The sequence below is a fragment of the Herpailurus yagouaroundi genome, unplaced genomic scaffold, assembly GCF_014898765.1.
Source record: "Herpailurus yagouaroundi ecotype Mexico unplaced genomic scaffold, PumYag 203, whole genome shotgun sequence".
Taxonomy (NCBI): domain Eukaryota; kingdom Metazoa; phylum Chordata; class Mammalia; order Carnivora; family Felidae; genus Herpailurus; species Herpailurus yagouaroundi.
Window position 1 is genome coordinate 20,328,655 of NW_024412434.1, and position 20,198 is coordinate 20,348,852.

Sequence of the window (20,198 nt, forward strand, 5' to 3'; positions counted from 1 at the left end):
CTCCCCGCACCCCTGCCCCCCGCTTTTTTTTTTTCTCTTTTTTAAAGTAGGCTTCACTGTGGAGCCCAGTGTGGGTCTTGAACTCACAACCCTGAAATTAAGACCTGAGCTGAGATCAAGAGTCAGATGCTTAACCCACTGAGCCACCCAGGTGCCCTGAGCATGCAGCTCTTGATCTCCGGGTTGTGAGTTTGAGCCCCACGCTGGGTGTGGAGATTACTTGAGAAAAAAATATTGGTGAGCAGGAATAATGTTTACCACACATCTGAGTAGGAAAACCCTGCTCTCCCCGCTGTGTTTCTCCTTTACCTTCCCACTCCTGCCACATCACAGCACTGTGACACCAGGGGTGCAGGCTTTCCACCTAGCAGCTCTGCGACACCAGCTGGGTGCCCTACATACTAACTCCTTTCTGATATTGTCTTCCTGGAGGTCATCTCACATGACTCCTCCCCTCCCCGCTTCAGATGCCACTCTCAGGCCCCGGTCATCACCCCTGCTTCTGGCCAACCAATTATAAGTTGGGGAGATTATACGACTCCTTCCTCAGGTTCAATTAGTTTGAATTCACAGAACTCAAGAAAACGGTGACTTACTGTTTACCAGTTTACTGTAAAAGGATGTGATAGAGGGTACAGATGAACATCCAGATGGAAGAGGTGCATGCAGCAGGGTATGTGGAAAGAGGCATGAAACTTCCATGCCCTCTCCAGGTGCGCCACCCTCCCAGCACCTCCGTGTACTCCCAACCTGGAAGATTTTTATGAAGCTTCGTGAGTAGGCATGATTGGTCATTAACTCCATTTCCAGCCTCTCTCCCTTCTCTGGAGAATGGAGGGGAGGGCTGAAAATTCCAAGCTTCTTTTTTTCTTTTTAATTGTTTATTTATTTTTGAGAGAGAGAGAGAGAGAGAGAGAGAGAGAGCGAGCCAGAGAGCACATGAGCAGGGGAGGGACAGAGAGAGAGGAGAGGGAGACACAGAATCCAAAGCAGGCTCCAGACTCTAAGCTGTCAGCACAGAGCCTGACGTGGGGCTTAAACTCACGAACCGTGAGATCATGACCTGAGCCAAAGTTGGACACTTATCTGACTGAGCCACCCAGGCGCCCCTGAAAATTCCAAGCTTCCAATCATGGCTTGGTCTTTCTGATGATCAGAGACTGATATATTTTTTTCTACTATTTCATACATTTTACGGAGAAATGACAGACATTCTGTTCCTATGGAGCTCACATTGTAGTGGGAAGAGCAGATAAGAGCACCAGGTTAGAGTGTGCTACATAGAAAGATGCTGAGATGGCAATGACAGGGGGGTCAATTGCGTTGGGGGCACCTAATCAGATTAGGGGAGGAGCAAGAAGCTTTCTCGGAGGAGGTGATTCTTGGCGTGAATCTTGAGTGATAAGCAGTTTACCAGGCAGCAAAGGAGACACGGATGTCCTGGCAGAGAAAACAACATGCTTATCCACGTAGTAATAGCAGTACCTGCTGCTTATTGGCCAGCTTTCTTTGTGCAAGCCGCTAGACTGCACACTACAGGCCCTGTCTCATTTAGCTTCCCGTGGGCCTCCCATTTGCGTCTTACCTACTGCCTTAGGATGATATGCCTCATAAGACAGGAGTTTGCTCTGTTTGCTGTTGTTCCAGTAACTGGTGCTCTGTAACAAACAACAGACATCTCATTAGGCTCACAGATCCTGTGGGTTAGGAATTTGGAAAGAGCCCGGTTGCAAGGGTTTCTCACCCAAGGTGGCTCACTCGCGTGGCTGGCCGGTAGCTGTGGCTCAGTGTGTTCCTCCCTCCGCGTGCCCACCTCTGGCCCCCCAGCAGGGCTGGATTCAGGGTCGCCTGACCGAAAGAGTCTTCCACAAGAAGTGGGTGGGGGCCGCTTGCCGTTCTCACTAGACTTGGAAGTCACATATTGACACATCCGTTGTGAGTGCTTGGTTGTGAGTGAGCCACAAGACTGTAAGTGCACACATTCCGGGGAGTGGGACTATTCCCAGGGCACAGGGGTGCAAGAGCACCTGGCTCGAGGGGTCCCAAATAGACCAGGGTCAGTCCCTCACCACTGACAACATCCAAAGGCAGAGAGATGAGTGGAGGCGAAACAAGAAAGGAATTTATTTCGGTGAGGCCTCAAAGAGTGTCTCCAAAGAGTGTCTCCAAAGTACTTCCAGGTTTATATAAGGAAAACATGAGACAGAGGTCGGCGGGTACATGCAGGGGGGCAGTCAAGGTCAGGTCGATCATTGTCTTAGGGGTCTCGCTGGTGTCTAGGGAGTCCCTATTGCTTGAGGAGGTAGTTTTGGTCCCTGTGTGGGATGCTTTGCCTGCAGGGTCTTTTGCCTGAGTTGACAGATAAGCTGGAAAGAACTTAATTAGGAAGTACTGACTGAGGTCAAAATAGAGGTAGTGGAGGTCTCCTTTCACATCCCCACCGGCAGAACAGCATCCCAGTTCTATGGAAGGACAAGCCTGTGTCTTCTGTAGCCACTTCCTGCTGACCAGGGATGACACAGGGATTTCAGACCGGAGGACTCTGACAGGGTAGGATTTCGTTTCCCTAGTCCCTCCCGAAGTATACGGTAAGGCCGTCTCCACGCTTGTGCAAATAGCATAGGCTCCCATTTGACAAATACAAAAAAGTCAAACAACAACCACAGAGAACAAGAAATATAGCAATGCTAAGCAGGGCATGTTTCCATTTGGAAGGAATCAAATTTAGCCAAGTACTAAAAGAATCTAGAGCTAGAGTGTTTACAGCAGTGATATGTTTGTTTAAATCTTCTGTGGCTTCAGTTTTCGGGTAATTTGGAGTGTAGACACAACATTCTGGTTTTTTTTTTTTTTTTTAACTTTATTTATTTGGGGAGAGTGAGCGAGCACAGGAGGGACAGAGTGGGAGAGAGAGAGAATCTCAATGCACGCTGATAACACAGAGCCTGATGTGGGGCTCGAACCCACAAACTGAAATCAAGACCTGAGCCACGTAGGCCCCTGACATAACATTCTGTTTTAATGAGAGTATAGGTTTCTTCTTGGGCTACAGTCATAATATCAGGGGCCATGCTGTGTTTTGTTTTGTTTTGTCTTGTGTTTTAGAGTGCTAGCAGGGGAGAGGGACAGGGTGAGGCGGTGCGGGGAGAGAGAGAGAGAAAGAGAGAGAGAGAGAGAGAGAGAGAGAGAGAGAGCGCGCGAATGTCTTAAGCAGGCTGTATGCTCAACATGGAGCTTGATGTGAGGCTTGATCCCATGACACTGGGATCATGACTTGATCCAAAATCAAGAGTCAGACTGACTAAGCCACCCCAGTGCCCCAAGGGCCATCCAGTTTTGAAGGACTGCTTTTCAAATTTATGTGGTTTCATCATTTAGGAGGGTGACTATTTGCTGGGTTTAATTAAAGGTGGCCACTGTATGCTTAGCCAAAGCCTTTACTTGTAATTCTACATTGATAGAGGCAGCTCCTGGGACAAACATGATCAAGGGTAAAACCATCAAGAAGCCCTCTTTGCCTGATGTCTAGCTTTAACAATGTCCTGATTACAAGGAATCAACTGGCATGTAGGAGACAACTCCTCTGGGAGATATGGGCATCCCTAAGTGCATCATCCAATTTAATCATAAGGAAGGCGGGCCATCCACTATTTCCACAAGTCCATAGCTAAGCCATGGAGTGGGGTTTGCTCCGGCTTTTGAGGAGCGTTTTTGCTATCCCAGCCATGTAGTAAGTAAGCCATGTAGTAAGTCACGGTGATAGTTGACTTATACAACCGTTGAGGAGTCCATCCTGTTGTCCAGCTGTTAAAATAATCATGCGTCCACGGGGTCCTGTTATTATCCCCACTGAGTAATAGGCAAGAAGATTGTCTCTATACATGAGCTATTGTGCCCATTCTCTGAAGTTTACCTCAAGTTGTCTAGCTTAGGCAAGCGACAAACATCCTAAAACCACCAAAGCTAGAATTTTATATCCCAAAAGGTGTGTTTCTGAAATATAAATTTTCTCTCTAAAATCACTCTATTGGGGTGCCTGGGTGGCTCAGTCGGTTGAGTGTCCAACTTCGGCTCAGGTCATGATCTCACTGTTCGTGGGTTTGAGCCCCGCATCAGGTTCTGTGCTGACAGACAGCTCAGAGTCTGGAACCTGCTTCTGATTCTGTGTCTCCCTCTCTCTCTCTCTCTCTCTCTCTGCCCCTCCCCTGCTTTCACTCTGTCTCTGTCTCTTTCAAAAATAAATAAGCATTAAAAAAAAAATTAAAATCATTCTCATTTTCATCAGAGATAGCCAAAGTAGACTAATCTGTTTGCAAAACAAGTCCAGTTTTAACAAACTTGGCCCAATTATTGGCATAAGCACAGCAAGAATAGTCATTGTATAAGTTCTTATAAATCTGCTTTGCTGGGACTTTTTATAATGAATTAAAAAAACATTTTTTTAACGTTTATTTATTTTTGAGAGAGAGAGAGAGAGAGAGAGAGAAAGACAGACAGAGTGTGAGCTGAGAAGGGGCAGAGAGAGAGGGAGATACAGAATCTGAAGCAGACTCCAGGCTCTGAGCTGACAGCCCAGAGCCCAGTGCAGGGCTCGAAGCCACCAACTGGGAGATCATGACCTGAGCCAAAGTCTGGCGGTTAACTGAGCCACCCAGGCGCCCCTATGATGAATTTTAGATTGAACTTTTAATAGCTTCTCAGGGCCAGAAACCAAGCCAAATACTTGCCTTCAGATTTGCCTTGCAGTAGGGCACCTGGGTGGCTCAGTCGATTAAGTGTGTCCGACTTCAGCTCAGGTCACGATCTCATGGTCTGTGAGTTTGAGCCCCCATCAGGCTCTGCACTGACAGCAGGGAGCTTATTTGGGATTCTCTGTCTCCCTCTCTCTCTCTGCCCCTCCCCCACATTCTCTTCCATTCACGTGCATGCTAACTCTCAAAATGAATAAATTAAAAAAAAAAAAAAAGATCGCCTGAAATACCTATAGATTTGGACGAATTCCTCTTCTTGAGGTCCCCAAAACATCCTACGGTTTCCTGCAGCCATCAGGAAGTGACCTTCTTTACTCACCTCCTAAGACTGCTGGGAACTCTAAGCAGAGTCAGGCCACCATTTTCAAGCGCTCTGTTGGCTGCATGAAGTCAACCTGAATTAGTTCCTTGAAGCTGTGTGGTCATATTGGAGTCTGTGCGTGTCTCTCCAGTATGACATTCCAGTCAAAACCTTGATAGCGTAACCAGCATTTCCAGTGGTGTCCTGTTACAAGGAGGACAGATTTTTATTGAACTTATGCAAATAATTTTAATTGCCATGAAGGAAAGAAGGCTCGCTGAGAGTTTCCGAAATCTAGAGGGTTTGGGAAGGGAGGAAAGATAAATGTTTCAGTTTGTTCACAAAGGAATATTTTATCATGTTTATGCAAGTCATAGGTATGACAGTTTCCTTAAATCTGGAAGAGCAAACGTTAGAGAACCAGCTCAAACCAGAGTCACAAAACTATTGTCATCTTCCTCAGTCCATTCAGTCCCTTGTTGCCACTTCTTGTTCTGTTTGAATTCAGCTTTTCCTTTAGTTCTTACCCAGTTTAATTTTACGATCTTAAAGATATCAGAAACCTGTAGTTATCAAAAGCCCTTTCAATGAATCTCCTTGAACATGAAACACACTTTCCAAGAGCAAAGGCAAAGTATAAACGACTCAAAAATGGCCATGTTTAAAGATTTGATGAGAGTTCATTATAATGCAGTTGGCAAGGAAATCAGGTTATTTCTGTGACATGCAGCCTTTCACCAATTAGAATGTCAAGGGATGGGGCGCCTGGGTGGCTCAGTCGGTTAAACTTCCAACTTTGGCTCAGGTCATGATCTCGCGGTTCATGAGTTCGGGCCCCTCCTCAGGCTCTGTGCTGACAGCTCAGAGCCTGCAGCCTGCTTCAGATTCTGTGTCTCCCCCTCTCTCTCTCTGCCCCTCCCCCCCCAGACACACTCTGCCTCTTTCTGTCTCTCAAAAATAAACATTAAACAAAAAAAAAACAATGCCAAGTGATGACCTTATACCAAGACATATTAAAACTTGAGAGATTTTATATAAGAACAGTGATACCATTTACCCATACAACATAACCTAAGAAGGTTTATCATCATTTATTTAACAGTGTTCCCCAAATAACATTCCAAATGAACATGCCTAATTAGTCAAAAAGACTTCATTTAGATTTGGGTATTTAGGAACTTTTGTTAAAAACTTCAGAAGGTTTTAAAGCACATACCCAAATAGGATTACAGATCATTACAAAACTTAATATTTAATTATCTGTTTAACCAAGGGTGGAAGGGTACCTAAGTTGTTAGCAAAACTTAGGTCCTTTAATAATGAGAAGTTTCTGTTCTCGTAAGTAATCAAACACCTGATAAAGACACAGCATAAAAACTGTTTTCCTGGGCAGATAAAGAAAAAAAAGCTTTGTTTACAATCTCTTATCAAGAGGAGACCAACAATCCGAGAAAACTTTGTCTTTTTAACAGAGAGAAGAGCCAAGCTTCAGTCTTAATACAGGTGTCCTTTTAAAATTCATTCATGCCTGCCTGAGTCCTAACCACACATAAAATTCTTTTCCAAAGATTCCCTTCACGGGGCTCCTGGGTGGCTCAGTTGAGCATCCACCTTTTGATTTGGGATCACGTCCTACATGGAATCCGTGTTAGGTGTGGAGCAGGCTTGGAATTCTCTCTCCCTTCCTCTGTCCCTCTCCAGCTCGAATGCACTCACTCTCTCTCTCTCTCTCTCTCTCAAAAAAAAAAAAAAAAAAAACCAAAACCCAAAAAGCAATGATTTCTTTCACAGACCGTCTACAACTTTCTTCTCACATTCAGATTTTGTTTTAAGTTTTCCCTCTTTAAATAGCCAGTCTCATTTTAGGACAAGTTACTACTTTTCCCTCAATAAAAATGTATTCCCATTCTTCATAACTTTCTTATAAAAGACATGTCTTACTTTCCCTGCATACAGAGTTGCTTTCCTGGTCATTTCTTGGCAGTCTCAATTACGTCGATCAGACCTTTTACTTTTAGAAACGTTAGTCTCCGGTGAAAACTAAGCAGTAACCAATTGTGAACTGTCTGTTACACCATCTTTCATTTGGAAGGAGTCTTAAAAGTGTTGAGTGCGTGTTGAAAACTACCACAGTCCATCTTCTGGCCAAAAATTATATTCTCCCATATGTGGACTACATTTACGCTCCCTAAGACCCTTTCCAGAATCATATCTGTGTTTTGGCTTATATATCAGGCTCAAGCTTTAAGTCTAGGATCTCATCATGTAAACTAAGTCTAGGTGTGATCGTGTCCACTTCCTACACATCCCTTGTGAAATGGTGGACAGATGTCAGAGAGCCCTGGTGGATATTTCCATCCCAGAGCGGGTTAGTAGAGAGCAAACCATACTCAATGGTCTGTGGCAGTTCTGAAATCCAATCAGGAGCGTATTGATGAGGTTTTGGGGTGATGGGTTTGTGAGTCCCAGAGCTGATGACCGAGAAAGAATTCTCGAAGATGTCTTTGGCGCAAAAAGGTGATTTTATTGAAGCTCATGGACGGGAACCATGGGCAGGAAGAGCTGCATCGGGGTTGTGGGGAGACATTGTTTTATGGAGTGGGGGGACATAGAGTCAAGAGGGAGTTTCCCAAACAGACTTTCTCACATGCTAAAGACTTTCTGGAGGCCTACCTATTGTCAAGCTAAAGTTGTTTCTCCCTGTTGCAAAGTATTAAGACAGTCGGGAGTTCCTGGACTTTAGGCTATGATGGGATTGCCTTTTTCTGGTAAACTGGTGGATATTCTTATCAGTTTAACCTTTTTTGTTTGTTTTTGTCCTTTCCTGTTTTTGGGTAGCCTGGAGTGTCCAAGGAATATCATACATGTCCCATGGTGAGGGGCAGGGGGAGAGGCTGCTGTTAGCCTGCACTTTGCCCTCAACCTGCCTCACGCTCCCTCATCAGTGTCTCCAGCTCCTGAATCCAAGTTCAGTCCCAGTCCTTGGGAGCTGTCCTCCGTGGCTCTGGTGTCTTGTCTTTCGGGCTCTTGGTGCTGGCTTTCCAATCACCCTTCCAAAAGAAAATGGACTTTGCACCTGAGTGAGTAACCTTTGTCTGCTTCCTGCCTATAAAAGGTTGAGGGTCCAAAGTCTTGTTTCCATTTTGTTCTGCTCTCTTTCAAGCGGGTATAATGCTTTTAGAAAGGTGTTGGGGGCTGTCCTGCAGTTTTCATTTTAATCCACTCTGTTAGACAAAAGCCACCCAGAATTCTCTTCTTTCAGATAAGCTTTTCTCTTTGTTGGGTTCCTGGTAAGGATGCTGTAGGACAGAGATTCTTAGAAGCTCTGTTTACAGAGGATAGACAAGTCCCATCCTTCAAGAGATTTAGAAGGCCTTTTGTCTGTCTGGAACGGTCCAGAGGCACCACCTTCGATCTTTCTCAGGTCCTCACAAAGGGTCATACAGCTCCACCCTAGTGTTGAGTTTCTGTCCTGAGGCCATTTCTTAATATGCAAACCCCTTGCCTTCTGGAGATGCTGGGGATGAGGAACACTTATTTTTTAACCTACAAAGTACTGGGTGAGTTTATATGTTCTCTGACTTCCACTCGGAAACGGAATAGCTTATTCTTCAGTTGATCTCTCTCTTGCCATTATCAACAGCTGGGCAAAGCCAGCAGCTGCAACCCCCTGCCCAGAAATCTTTTTAGTTAGATCATCAGCTCGTAGGTACATTTTCTGTACATCATCACCGGCCACAGCTTTATAAATGTTCCTGTAGTATGTAACACGGGTCTCCCTTCCTCGATCAGATTCCATATTTGAAAATGAAAAAGTCACTGAAATAATCATGACATGAAATACTGTCTCCCTTTTTCTTGGCGCCCTTGCCTTGTGTTTTGGGGATTTATTAGAGTGGCCCTCCATTTCCAGGCACCGCATTTCTGATCCAGATTTATTGCTGTGTAACAAATCATCGCCAAGGTAGTGACACAGAACAGCGGTCACTTCGTCATGCTCGCACCTGCTGTGGGTAAGGAGGTGGAAAGGCAGTTTCTCGCTTGGTGTCTTGTGCAGGTGCAGGCTTGACCGAGCTGGTGGTCCTGCCGGGCTCCCTCCCCCCGCCCCCGTTGCTGCCGGCAGCTGCCCGGAGGCCAGGCCGGTGCGCTGTCTGCCGTCCGCTGGCCCGGCCCTCTTGGGGTGCTTGGACCTCTTCCATGGCTCCTGGCTGCCCCCAGAGTGACATCCTCAGGGAGCCAGGTGGAAACTGCATGGCCTTTTGTGACCTAGCCTCCAGAATCACACGGTGTCACTCCTGCTGGGTAAAGAGCAGGGGTGACAAGCTTGCCCAGATTCGAGGGGAGAGGAATTGACTCCACCTCTCGTTGGGAAAAGTATCAAAGAATTTTCAGACATGTTTGGAAATTGCTTGCACCCGGCATGGTATCTGGCAAAAAGAGAAGCTCACTAGGTCATTGCATCCAATAAATCGGCCTGTCTGCCTCCCTTATTGTGTTTGCTTATCAGTCTTTAGCAGGTGCAGTGTGACCCAGTAATAACAAGTTATGTTACAACGGGGCTTGTGTTTATAATGTGTTCTTGAAAAACAGAGACATGGTACTTCACGCTTTTATTCCAAATGAATTAGAAAGCTAAATATTATTTTCCAAAAGTCATAGAGTCAATAGAGGGACAACACAGAAGGATGATCATATAGTTTTGGAATAGGCAAGGTCTTTCTAATAAGCAATGTTTAAAAGCCCCAGAAGCCACAAGGGAAAATTTTTTAAATATTAGGCTCCACCAAAATGTTAAATGTCTGTACAGGAGAAGATACCATAAAAAATACACCGGGCAGAGTATTTGCAATCTAAATTATACACAACAGCCTAGACAGTGTGACGCAGACATGAAGCAGTATTGCCCAGGGCCGTTGGAAGGATGAAAGAAAAGTGCCCGAAGTAAAAATACTTAACACCTGATAGGTTCCATCCACGTGGTTCTAAAGACCACCTACAAATCAATTTTTTAAAGAGAGGGGTAACAGAAAAAGGATATGAGTGAGCAATTCATGGAAAACTAGAAGTGGTCCATTAACACGAAAAGATGTACAGCCGCGCTCCTGATTAAACAAAGAAAAATTAAATCTGCAGTGAGACTTTTCTACCTGTCAGACGATCAGGGATGAAAAAGAATGGTAATATTTCAGTATTGGCAGAGAGGCTGGGACACTGACGTTCTCGTCTACTTATGGCTCTTTGTTCCTTTATAGGTGAGGTGTGTTTTGCCTCTGACTTCTTTCAGGGTTGTTGTTTTTTTTTAATCTTTGATTTTCAGTAGTTTGAAAATGATAACGCCTGTGCTGAGGCGGAATGTTTTTTGACATGTATCCTCCTTGGTGTTCTCCGAGCTTCCTGGGTCTGTGGTTTGGTGTCTGACAAAATGGGGGAAATTCTCAGTCATGTTACTTCAAATATTTTTTTTTTTCAAATATTTTTTCTTAATGCTTATTTATTTTTGAGAGAGAAAGAGAGTGCAAGCAGGATGAGGCAGAGAGAGGGAGAGAGGACAGAGGATCCGAAGCAGGCTCCCACTGATGGCGCAGAGCCTGATGTGGGGCCCAGACTCACAAACTGTGAGATGGTGACCGGAGCCGAAGTCAGACGCTTAACCCACGGAGCCACCCAGGCGCCCCTGTTTCACATATCTGGTTTCTGTGCTTGGTCTCTTTTCCAGCTGTGTATTTGGCCTTTCAGTACGCCTTGTAATTTTCTCTTGATAGCCAGACGCGAGGTACTTGGTAAGAGGAATGGCTGTAAGTGGGCCTTTGGTAGCATGGTGGCACGGTGTGGGCCAGGGAAGTTCCGTGGTCCCGCGATTGGGCCCCTGCCGGCCTTTAGTGAACCTGTGCCTCTGGACTGCGCACTCACTTGTGCTTTCTCAGTTTTCTTCTCCCCCCGTGTGTGGGGCAGGATGCCACAGTGGGCTGGGGTCGGGTATTTCCTTTCCCCATGTCTGTGAGGCTCTGGTCGACTGGTTTCTCCCGGGGCCAGGCCTTGTTGAGAACAGTGCGCTGGCGGATTTCAGAACGTCACCTCTTCGCCTCCCACTGCCAGGCGTGTGTGAGGAGTTTTGTCTGGTATTTGCTGTGGGAACCTGATTGGGCTCCTGGAGGTACAGTGTGGGTCCCCTTCTCCACACGCAGGCCCCAGCACGTGGTCTGTTACATTTGGGGTTTTCTTTTCTTTTCTTTTCTTTTCTTTTCTTTTCTTTTCTTTTCTTTTCTTTTCTTTCTTTCTTTCTTTCTTTCTTTCTTTCTTTCTTTCTTTCTTTTTCTTTCGTTTTTTTTTTAATGTTTATTTTTGAGAGACAAAGAGAGACAGATTGCAAGCAAGCAAGGGGCAGAGAGAGAGAGGGAGACACAGAATCCGAAGCAGGCTCCAGGCTCCGAGCTGTCAGCACAGAGCCTAATGCAGGGGTTGAACTCACGGACCGTGAGATCATGACCTGGGCTAAAGTTGGACGCTTAACCGACTGAGCCACCCACACGCCCTACATTTGGGGTTTTCTTCCTTGAGCAGCGGCTCCCATGGAGATGTTTACTCCTCTGGCTTTGCTCAATACCCTGTATTCACCCGTCCACCTCCAGTCTTGGGGCCTCTAGTTTGCCCGGTACCCTTGCCTTTCTCTTGGATCCAGTAGGAATTGTTGATTTTTCAGTCTGTTAGGATGGAGCAGTGATTTCTAAGCTCTTTACATGCAGAACCAGAAACTGATTTACTGTTGGTGGAGAGGCTATTGGTGCAGTTTAGTAAAGTGATCTTAATTTTCTTACTGAAACTAAAAATGTGCATGCTCTTTGACCTAGCATTTCCACCTTGGTGAAAGCATAAAGATGTAAATACCAGAATTTTTTTTTTTGGCGGTAGCATTTTTTAATATAGGACTGGTTAAATAAAATATATATTTACACAACGGAATGCTCTCCACCTGCTAAAAAGAAATGAGGTAGCTCGGTGTATCCTGACATGGAAAGGAGTCTAAGGAACATTAAGTGGAAGGAGAGAAAAAACAAGCTGGCAAATGGTATGTTGTTTTTTTTTTTTAATGTTTGTTTATTTTTGAGAGAGAGAGAGAGAGAACACGTGTGCACAAGCCTGTGTGAGTGGGGGAGGGGCAGCGAGAGGGAGAGAGGGAGAATCCCAAGCAGGTTCCACGCTGTCAGCACAGAGCCTGTCATGGGGCTCAATCCCACAAACCGTGAGATCATTACTGAGCCCGGACGCTCTGTCATCTGAGCCACCCAGGGGCCCCAGCAAATGGTATGTTTTTAAGATTCGGTTTTTGTTTAAAACTTATTCATGATGGGGGCATCTGGGTGGCTGAGTCGGTTGAGCATCCACCTCTTGATTTCAGCTCAGGTCATGATCTCACGGTTCATGGGGTCGAACCCTGCATCCAGCTCTGAGCTGACAGTGTGGAGCCGGCTTGGGATTCTCTCCCTCTCTCTCTGCCCCTACCCTGCTCTCACACATATGGTCCATCAAAAAGGAAAAAAAGAAAAAGAAAAAAAAAAACCAACTTATTCATAGTAAAAATTAAGCCATGCTTAGAGAAGAAAGAATATTTTGGAAGAATATATACCAGAAAAACCATTGGCTGCCTTTGAAGGACAATGTTCTAAAGCTGTTAATATATATCAGTAAGATTTGTGTCTTGTATGATGCATGTATATTTGATAATTAGGTAAAAATTCAAGAGAGAAAGCAGGCAGCAACAGATAATTGAGAACAATAGAATGGAACTGATTGTTTCTATCACTTTAACCTACATCCAGGCAATAATGCAGTAGTAATCTTGGACTCTGAATTTTAACTTACCTTCTGGGAATACTTTGGTAGTGTAGACCCAGTTAACTGGAAATTGCAAATCTCTCTGTGTTTCTTTTGCTCTTTCAGAAGGTGACAGCCATAAGTTGACAAGAGTTCCAGACAGAAATGTTTTACCAGTGAACTTTTTTTTTTTTCACGTAGAATTTTTTGTTGTTCATTCCTCTTGTTAAATTATTTATTAAGGACAATTTCCCTTCTGCAGAGAAGTGGTTTCTTTGGCTCTGTGGTGTTGAGATTAGTGGCTTGTTGTACCCAAGAGATGTTTATAATGGAGTTTCTTACATGTATCTCTCCCTTAAAGGGCTGACTAAAAAGTAGGTTAGCAGACCAGTGATACATGTGAGAGCTGTTTGACTTCCATGATAAAATATGATCTGTATCTACAGCCTTCCTGCTCTAATGATATCTGAGATCTAAGCACCTGTACTATGACTGAGTGTAGACTGATGATTCTTTGTTACTTGTCCTGTTAACTTCGCATCTAACTTTCATTTCCTGCTTTACATCCTGTTGTGAGTTTCTGGATCTAATCCCATCCTGTGTGTGAGGGGGTGGGGCTTCCCACACGACACCAGGCAGTTCTAGGTCACAAGTAGAATTCTCATACAGTTGTGCCGTGATACTGTCTACCCAGAAGTAGTATCAGATTCCCTGGGGTAGGGGTTCAGTCCCGCCAGACTGCTCCCACCTACCCTGTCCCCCCACTTCAGACGCCAGCTGCAAACCCAAGTTGTCACCTAAACTTCTGACCAACTAGCTGTAAATCAGAGGTTCCCAAGACCCCTGCTCTGATTCCATTTGTTAGAACAGCCACAGAACCGAGAGAAACATTTTTTTTTTTACTAGATCACCGGGTTATCAGAAAAGAAATCAGGTGCGCCCCGTGGGAGAGATACGCAGGGCCAGGTGTGGGGAAGGGGTGTGGAGCCTCTGTGCTCTCTGAGCCCGCTACTCTCCCTGAACCTCCCCGTGTTCACCAGCCCAGAAGCTCTCCGAACCCTGCCCTTTTGGGTTCTTATAGAGGCTTCGATACGTAGACGTGACTAATGAAGTCATTGGCCATTCTGCTGCCCCCCTTCTCTCCTCCCTGGGGGTTGGGGGCTGGGACTGAAAGTTCCAAACGTCTAACACATGGTAGGCACCGCTGGCAACCAGCCCCCATCCTTAGACGCTTTCCAAAAGTCACATCATTAACATAAGAGACATCTTTAAGCTATTGTCACGTAGGAAATAGGTACGAGAGCTATATACTTGGTCATCTGAATGATCAAATATCTTTGTTTCTTATAAATCACGGTATCATGCATCCTGACAGCTTTTTCCCCCCTGCCTGTGTCTAATTTGTGTTGTCCTAAATGATTAACTTTATATAATGATTTTTTGTTCTTGTTTTGCCCTCTGTAAATTTCCTAACAGAAGTCCCGGAGCAGACTTGGGTGCCAAAAAGAAAAAGAAGAAGCAGAAGCGAAAAAAGGAGAAACCAAATTCCGGAGGCACCAAGTCAGACTCGGCATCTGATTCCCAGGAGATTAAAATCCAGCAGCCTTCAAAAGTGAGCCCCGTTTTACTGTCACCTCTGTGGTTTCTCAAGCACGTGAGAGCTGGTTTGTGCAGCTTGGTGCCGTGTTGGGGCACCCTTAGGAATTTGCTGTGACTGTGTGCTGGAGGGCACTATACCTGGAGGCCATTTACAGCCTCCTGAAGCTGATGTTAAGTACCTGAATAACTAAGAGGTACAGACGGAGTTTTTGTGTGTATGTGGACAGAGCCTGCAGTTTTCCTTTTTCTCAGAGCAAATTAGTACGTAGATTGTAGCGAAAGAAGTTAAGTCTCATTGGGAGCTTGTTAGGTGTGCCGTTTTTTTTTTTAAGTTACACTTACTATTTAATTACTTTTAGTTCAGAAGATATTCACATTGTAATTTTTCTGGGTGTCTGTCTAATTACCTGAATAGCACAACACCATCTGGCAGCAGATTTCAGCGGGAGCAGCCACGGGTAAGTCTTCCGTTGACTTTGGGTCTGAGCAGTCTTCAGTGGCCGTTCTCAAATTCCATTGCCGAGGGTGGGAAATCGCTCCTAACATTCCCGCTGGAGAAACACCCATCCAGGACCAAACCAGCCGTTGTCCCGCTGAGCCCCGTGTTGGCAGATTGCCGGCCTCGTGGGGCTCTGGTGGGACAGATGGCAGGCGCCCCTTCCTGTGTGGCCAGCCGCGGTCCCCCTGGCCGTGAACGCAGGCCTTGTGTGCTGGCCACAGGGACGCACAGAGCCCTCTAGATGCAAGAAACTCACAGCGTGGAAAGGGGCAAGATTCGAAGGAGGACGAGGCAGAGATGACGTGGATGGTCACAGCTCCGTGTGGGTTTCCTGGGTAGCGCGTGGTATAGCGGAAAGGGCTCGGGAGCAGACCGGGGAATGTGGGCTCACGAGACGCGTGGGTGTCACCCCCTTTGCGCCTGTGTCCTCACCTGCGGCGTGGGGGTCATGCCTTTTGCCTCCTGCCGCAACTCACGGGGCCGTGAGGAGGAGGTTACAGTTAAATGATCTCTGTATTGCAAAGCACTGCCTACATGGTGGTTATTAGCACTATGCAAGTTTCGTGGGGTTGAAGGTTTTTTTCCTTGTGCACAGTTGACACTTGATCGCGAGAAGCGAATCTTGCAGGCAGTCTCTCTTGTTGTTACCGTTTTCCTCGTAAGGACCAGGAGTCACTGAGAGGATACTTAACTTTGCCCAGTTTTCCCTCTGTGGGGTGAGAAGAAAACGGGGTCTTCCCCCACCCCTCGCTTTTCAGCTCGTCTCTCAGGTAATAAATACTCTGTCCACCAGGCATACTTTCTGAGGTCACTCAATTAAGGTGCACCGTAAACTCATTTTTCCCGTTCCTCAGTCGCTTCGTCGGATCCCTGCGGTGTCACTTCTATGCCGCTGTGACCCTCCGTATTGCTTCTCCCATCACCGTCAGCCTATTGCCCTCTCCACACCCCCCAGTGGTTTTGTACCCTTCCTTTACTTCTGAAGGTCACTTACAAGAAACCAGAGCTAGTCACCACAGGAGGAACTGCTTGCATCATATGGTAGAGAAATTATTTTCTTTTTAAGTTGAGAATACATCGCAATGTTTTAACGCGGGCCTTTCTCCATTGCATTTGTTTAAAAAAATTTTTTTTAAGGTTAATTTTTTTTTGAGAGAGAGACACACACAGAATGTGAGTGGGAGAGGAGCAGGGAGAGAGGGAGACACAGAATCTGTAGCAGGCCCCAGGCTCTGAGCTGTCAGCACAGAGCCTGATGTGGGCCTTGAACCCATGAACTGTGAGATCATGACCTGAGCCCAAGTCGGACGCTTACCCGACTGAGCCACCCAGGCGCCCCTCCATTGCATTTTGTTTTAAACTGGGGCTTCTTTCCCTTACACTAGATGCTGGCTCTGGATAACCCTGTAAATTACAGCGGGTGGTGTTTCGGACATGCCCTCCTCTGCACTCACGGGCCAGAATAAGATGGTATTTGTCTGGATTCTTTCTTTAGACATCTTAGTGGTGGAGGGCCTGGACGTTTTTCCAAGGTATTAAATTGAGAAAATAAAGGGTAAAGGGCACTGTTGGTATTTAATATTCCACCGACGAAAAGAGGTGTGCCCGACGTAGGGATATGGTAGCGGGAAGCTAACATGGGGTTGATATACGTCCTCACCTCCCCTAACACCAAATCGTTTCCCCTCAGGTGGTGCTGCTGTGTGGAAGGTGGATGGATAGTTTTAAGAATATATCATAGCTGGGGATGAGTGCTGGGTGTTGTATGTAAGCGATGAATCATGGGAATCAACCCCCAAAGCCAAGAGCACACTGTATATACACTGTAGGTTAGCTAACTTGACCATAAATTATATTAAAAAAAAAAAAAAAGAAAATATCATAGCTGAATTTTCCTTGCTGCTTTATGACCACGGATTTGAAAATTGTGCTCACTTGTATCTACTTTAAGAAAGCACTTAAAATAGTGAGCATTCAGATATAAATATTTCATGAATGGTCATTTTGTGGAAAGACTGCTAGTCAACCTGATGAGGCTAATGAGGTAGGGTTGACACCACTCTGAGGTCTTTATGGAGCTGAGATAGGATTGGCTCCTTTGGAGCAAAGATGCTGATTCATGTCAGTACAAAACTGCTTGGGTTTGGTACGTTAGGGATTGAGAATTTAACTCCAAAATTAGGAAAGGAAAATTCGCATGACAGATTCAGTGCAGGCACTGTGTAGGTTCAAATTTGCTTTTAAAAAGATAAACGGGTGCGTGTTCAAGCATTACTGGTTGAAATATGCTGTGCTCTGAGTTCCTGGTTAAATTATAGGTCTTCAAAGAGACTGCTTTGTTGGGGGTTCAAATGCATGTAAATTTCATTTTGCTGGCAATCAGTCCCTCTTATGTTGGAGGTTCAGAAGAGACCAGAGCAAGAGAAATCTAAAAATACAATAAATGGGACTAGCCAAAGTATTTTTTCAAGTTAATATGTGTAATTGAAATCTGATCTTCGTGACTTAGACCTCTATGAAAGTACCAGATAAACAGCTTACAGAATTGTGGCAGTCCTGGGTGATGCCGTTGGACTTAGAAGTGGAGACGATACTGACCTCAACCCATCTCTGGTTAGACTCCAGCACTTTGTTTCCTTGAGTTATTGTAGTGGCAAGAATCCTAAGCAAACCCAGTGACAAATCAAAGACAGGGCAGTCCGTGTTAAATAAACCCTGTTTTGTACTGTGGCACATGGGTATAGCTTCCCAAGTCAAAGGATCAACCCCAGACCACAGACCTCAGATTCAAAGTTGAACAGAAGTCCAGAGCCACTGTTAATAAACCAGCGAGTGTCGATGGTACCTCTCCTTGGTGCCCATGGTGTGTTGACATACAGGAAAACCGAAGGGCTCTGAAATTCTCGTCAACCACTTCTGAACTACATGAAGAGCATTCTTCGTGTGGCATCAGAGTTCAAAAACTAATCATTTTGTGTGTTGAAAAAACTCCGTGATTTTACTATTCAGCACTGCATGCTCTCATTTTAGGAATAGTCTCATTTTCCATGTGGAATTACATTATTTGAGGGATTAAAAAAAAAAAAGAGCTGGGAATCTTTAGAGATAAGAGGAATATTGGCTTTGAGGAAGGAACCTTAGAATTTAAAGATATGTTCATTTTTCCAGACTGAGAATATGTTTTACTTAAAAAGGTTAGTTTCCAACACTTGGGTTGGGGAAAACAGGCTGTGGTTGCCAAAGAGCTAAACTCTTGGAAGAAACTGCTCTTTGGAAGGTTTTGTCTCTGGAGGAGGATCCGGGCTGGGAGAGGGCAGGGGGTGGTCCAGGAGGAAGGCATACGCAGTGAGATTTTCTTTCTTGGTTAACTTCCTTCCCAGCTTAGCACTCAATTCACAGTTCTTTCCGTCTTCTTTTTCCTTTTTTTTTTTTTTTTTTTTTTTGAACTAAAATTTCCCTTTTCTGCCTGGTTTGCATCCTAGCAGTCCTTTCCTTTGTCCCCACGTTGCTGCTGCCGAGCATTAACCCTAACAGTGACACCAAGGGTGTGCCTGACTGGCTGCTGTAGGGCAGTGACTCATGCGTGCGTGTCACTCCTCCCTGCCGCTCCTTCCAGATGAGTGATGGTGACGACCCCTCGCAGCCAGGTGGGACCCTGAAGCCAGCGGGTGGTTGGCTTTACCTCAGATTTCCAAAACTGTCACAGCCCCATTAAAGCTACAGAGCTGTTGTGATCTTTAACATAATGCGTTCACTTCTGTTTTAGTGCGTTAGCGCTTGAGCCCAAGACCCTGACCAGGCTTAGAGGAAGATTGTGTTTTTTGGTGTTGTAGTCTCCAGGGCAGATACAGACGTGTCTGGCCCAGGTTTTGGAGCCACGTAAGCTTCCTCATCTTTGTGTCTGTGTGTCTTTGCTGTTATAGAATCCCACCATTCCAATGCAGAAGTTGCAGGATATCCAGAGAGCAATGGAGCTGTTGTCCGCATGCCAGGGCCCTGCCAGGAACATTGATGAGGCTGCCAAACACAGATACCAGTTTTGGGACACCCAGCCGGTACCCAAATTAAGTAAGCTTTTCTGCCTTTTCCGCGCCCCCCCCCTCCCCCACCCCAAAACACAGCTGGGTTGACAACAAACAAAAAACACAAAAGGAACTTCACTTAACATATTTGCTTTATGTCACAGATCAGAAATTTACACAAAAGTCATATTTTTCTTTAAAATATAAATATTGTGTCGTGATACTGGCTTTCAGGGGAAACAGTTTTAGAGTCGCATTCCTCTTCCTATAAAAAAAACCCAGGTTTCTCACTTGAAACATTCGTATATTTTTAAAAATGTGTAAAAGGGAGCGCCTGGGTGATTCAGTTGTTTAAGCATCCGGCTCTTGGTTTTGGCTTAGCCATGATCTCACAGTTCGTGAGGTCAAGCCTCACGTCGGGCTCCTCAGTGACAGTGTGGAGCCTGCTTGGGAGTCTCTCTGTCTGAGCCCCTCCACTGTTTGCATGCCCTCTCTCTCTCCCCCAAAATAAAAAAAGCTTTAAAAAAACTTAAAAAAAAAAAAAAAAATATATATATATATATATATATATATATAAAAGACAGTCTCAGAACCAGTTTTGGTTTTAAGCTTCACGGAAGAGTTTTCCCTGTACATAAATTTTTAGCCGTCTCACATCTCAGTTATTCCAAAAGACACAGGAAATTTGTCCTATTAAACCTAATTGAAATGGAAAATGTTATGCCTCTTAACAAGAGGATTCTGCACACTCACCACTGGTGTTAATTGTTAGCGGCGGGAGAACATGGCAGCACAGCGAGGGGACGGGGCCCTCGGGCGGTCTCCGGGGGCCCCTCGGGCAGCGGGCATCACTCTTTCTCCTGTTACACGTCCATAAACATCATTTGAAGTGTTCTCTTTTTCACAGTAAAAAGGGTGATGATGTAAATGCACTAAAATTGTTTTAACTGCATTAAAAGCTAAACCCACTGCTTACTGTTATCCTCATATGAAGATAGATGATAATTATTTCTGTGTTTTTCCTTCTTGATTGTTCAGCTTCCAGCATCTGTGTGAGGTAAAGGGTTACGTGTCATCCAGATCTCATAATAGTTCGCTTACGTACAAATAACCAGTTTTGTCGTATAAAAATCAGGGAACAATCGTCTGTGCCTTCAAATAGTGGTTTTCACACTTTTTAAAGTTACCGCTCATCTCGCAGCCACACATGTTAA

General features: G+C 45.2%; 1 protein-coding gene across 1 annotated transcript in view; it reads left to right on the top strand.

Moving 5' to 3' along the window:
* Positions 1–638: 638 nt before the first annotated feature.
* Positions 639–20,198, top strand: part of NMT2 (N-myristoyltransferase 2) — a 44,462-nt gene continuing 24,902 nt past the window's right edge. Inside the window, exons 1-5 of the mRNA XM_040450954.1 lie at positions 639–673; positions 1,709–1,878; positions 14,341–14,476; positions 14,879–14,921; positions 18,886–19,030. Of these exons, the coding sequence (XP_040306888.1) occupies positions 639–673; positions 1,709–1,878; positions 14,341–14,476; positions 14,879–14,921; positions 18,886–19,030 (529 nt within the window). The remainder of the gene's footprint in view (positions 674–1,708; positions 1,879–14,340; positions 14,477–14,878; positions 14,922–18,885; positions 19,031–20,198) is intronic.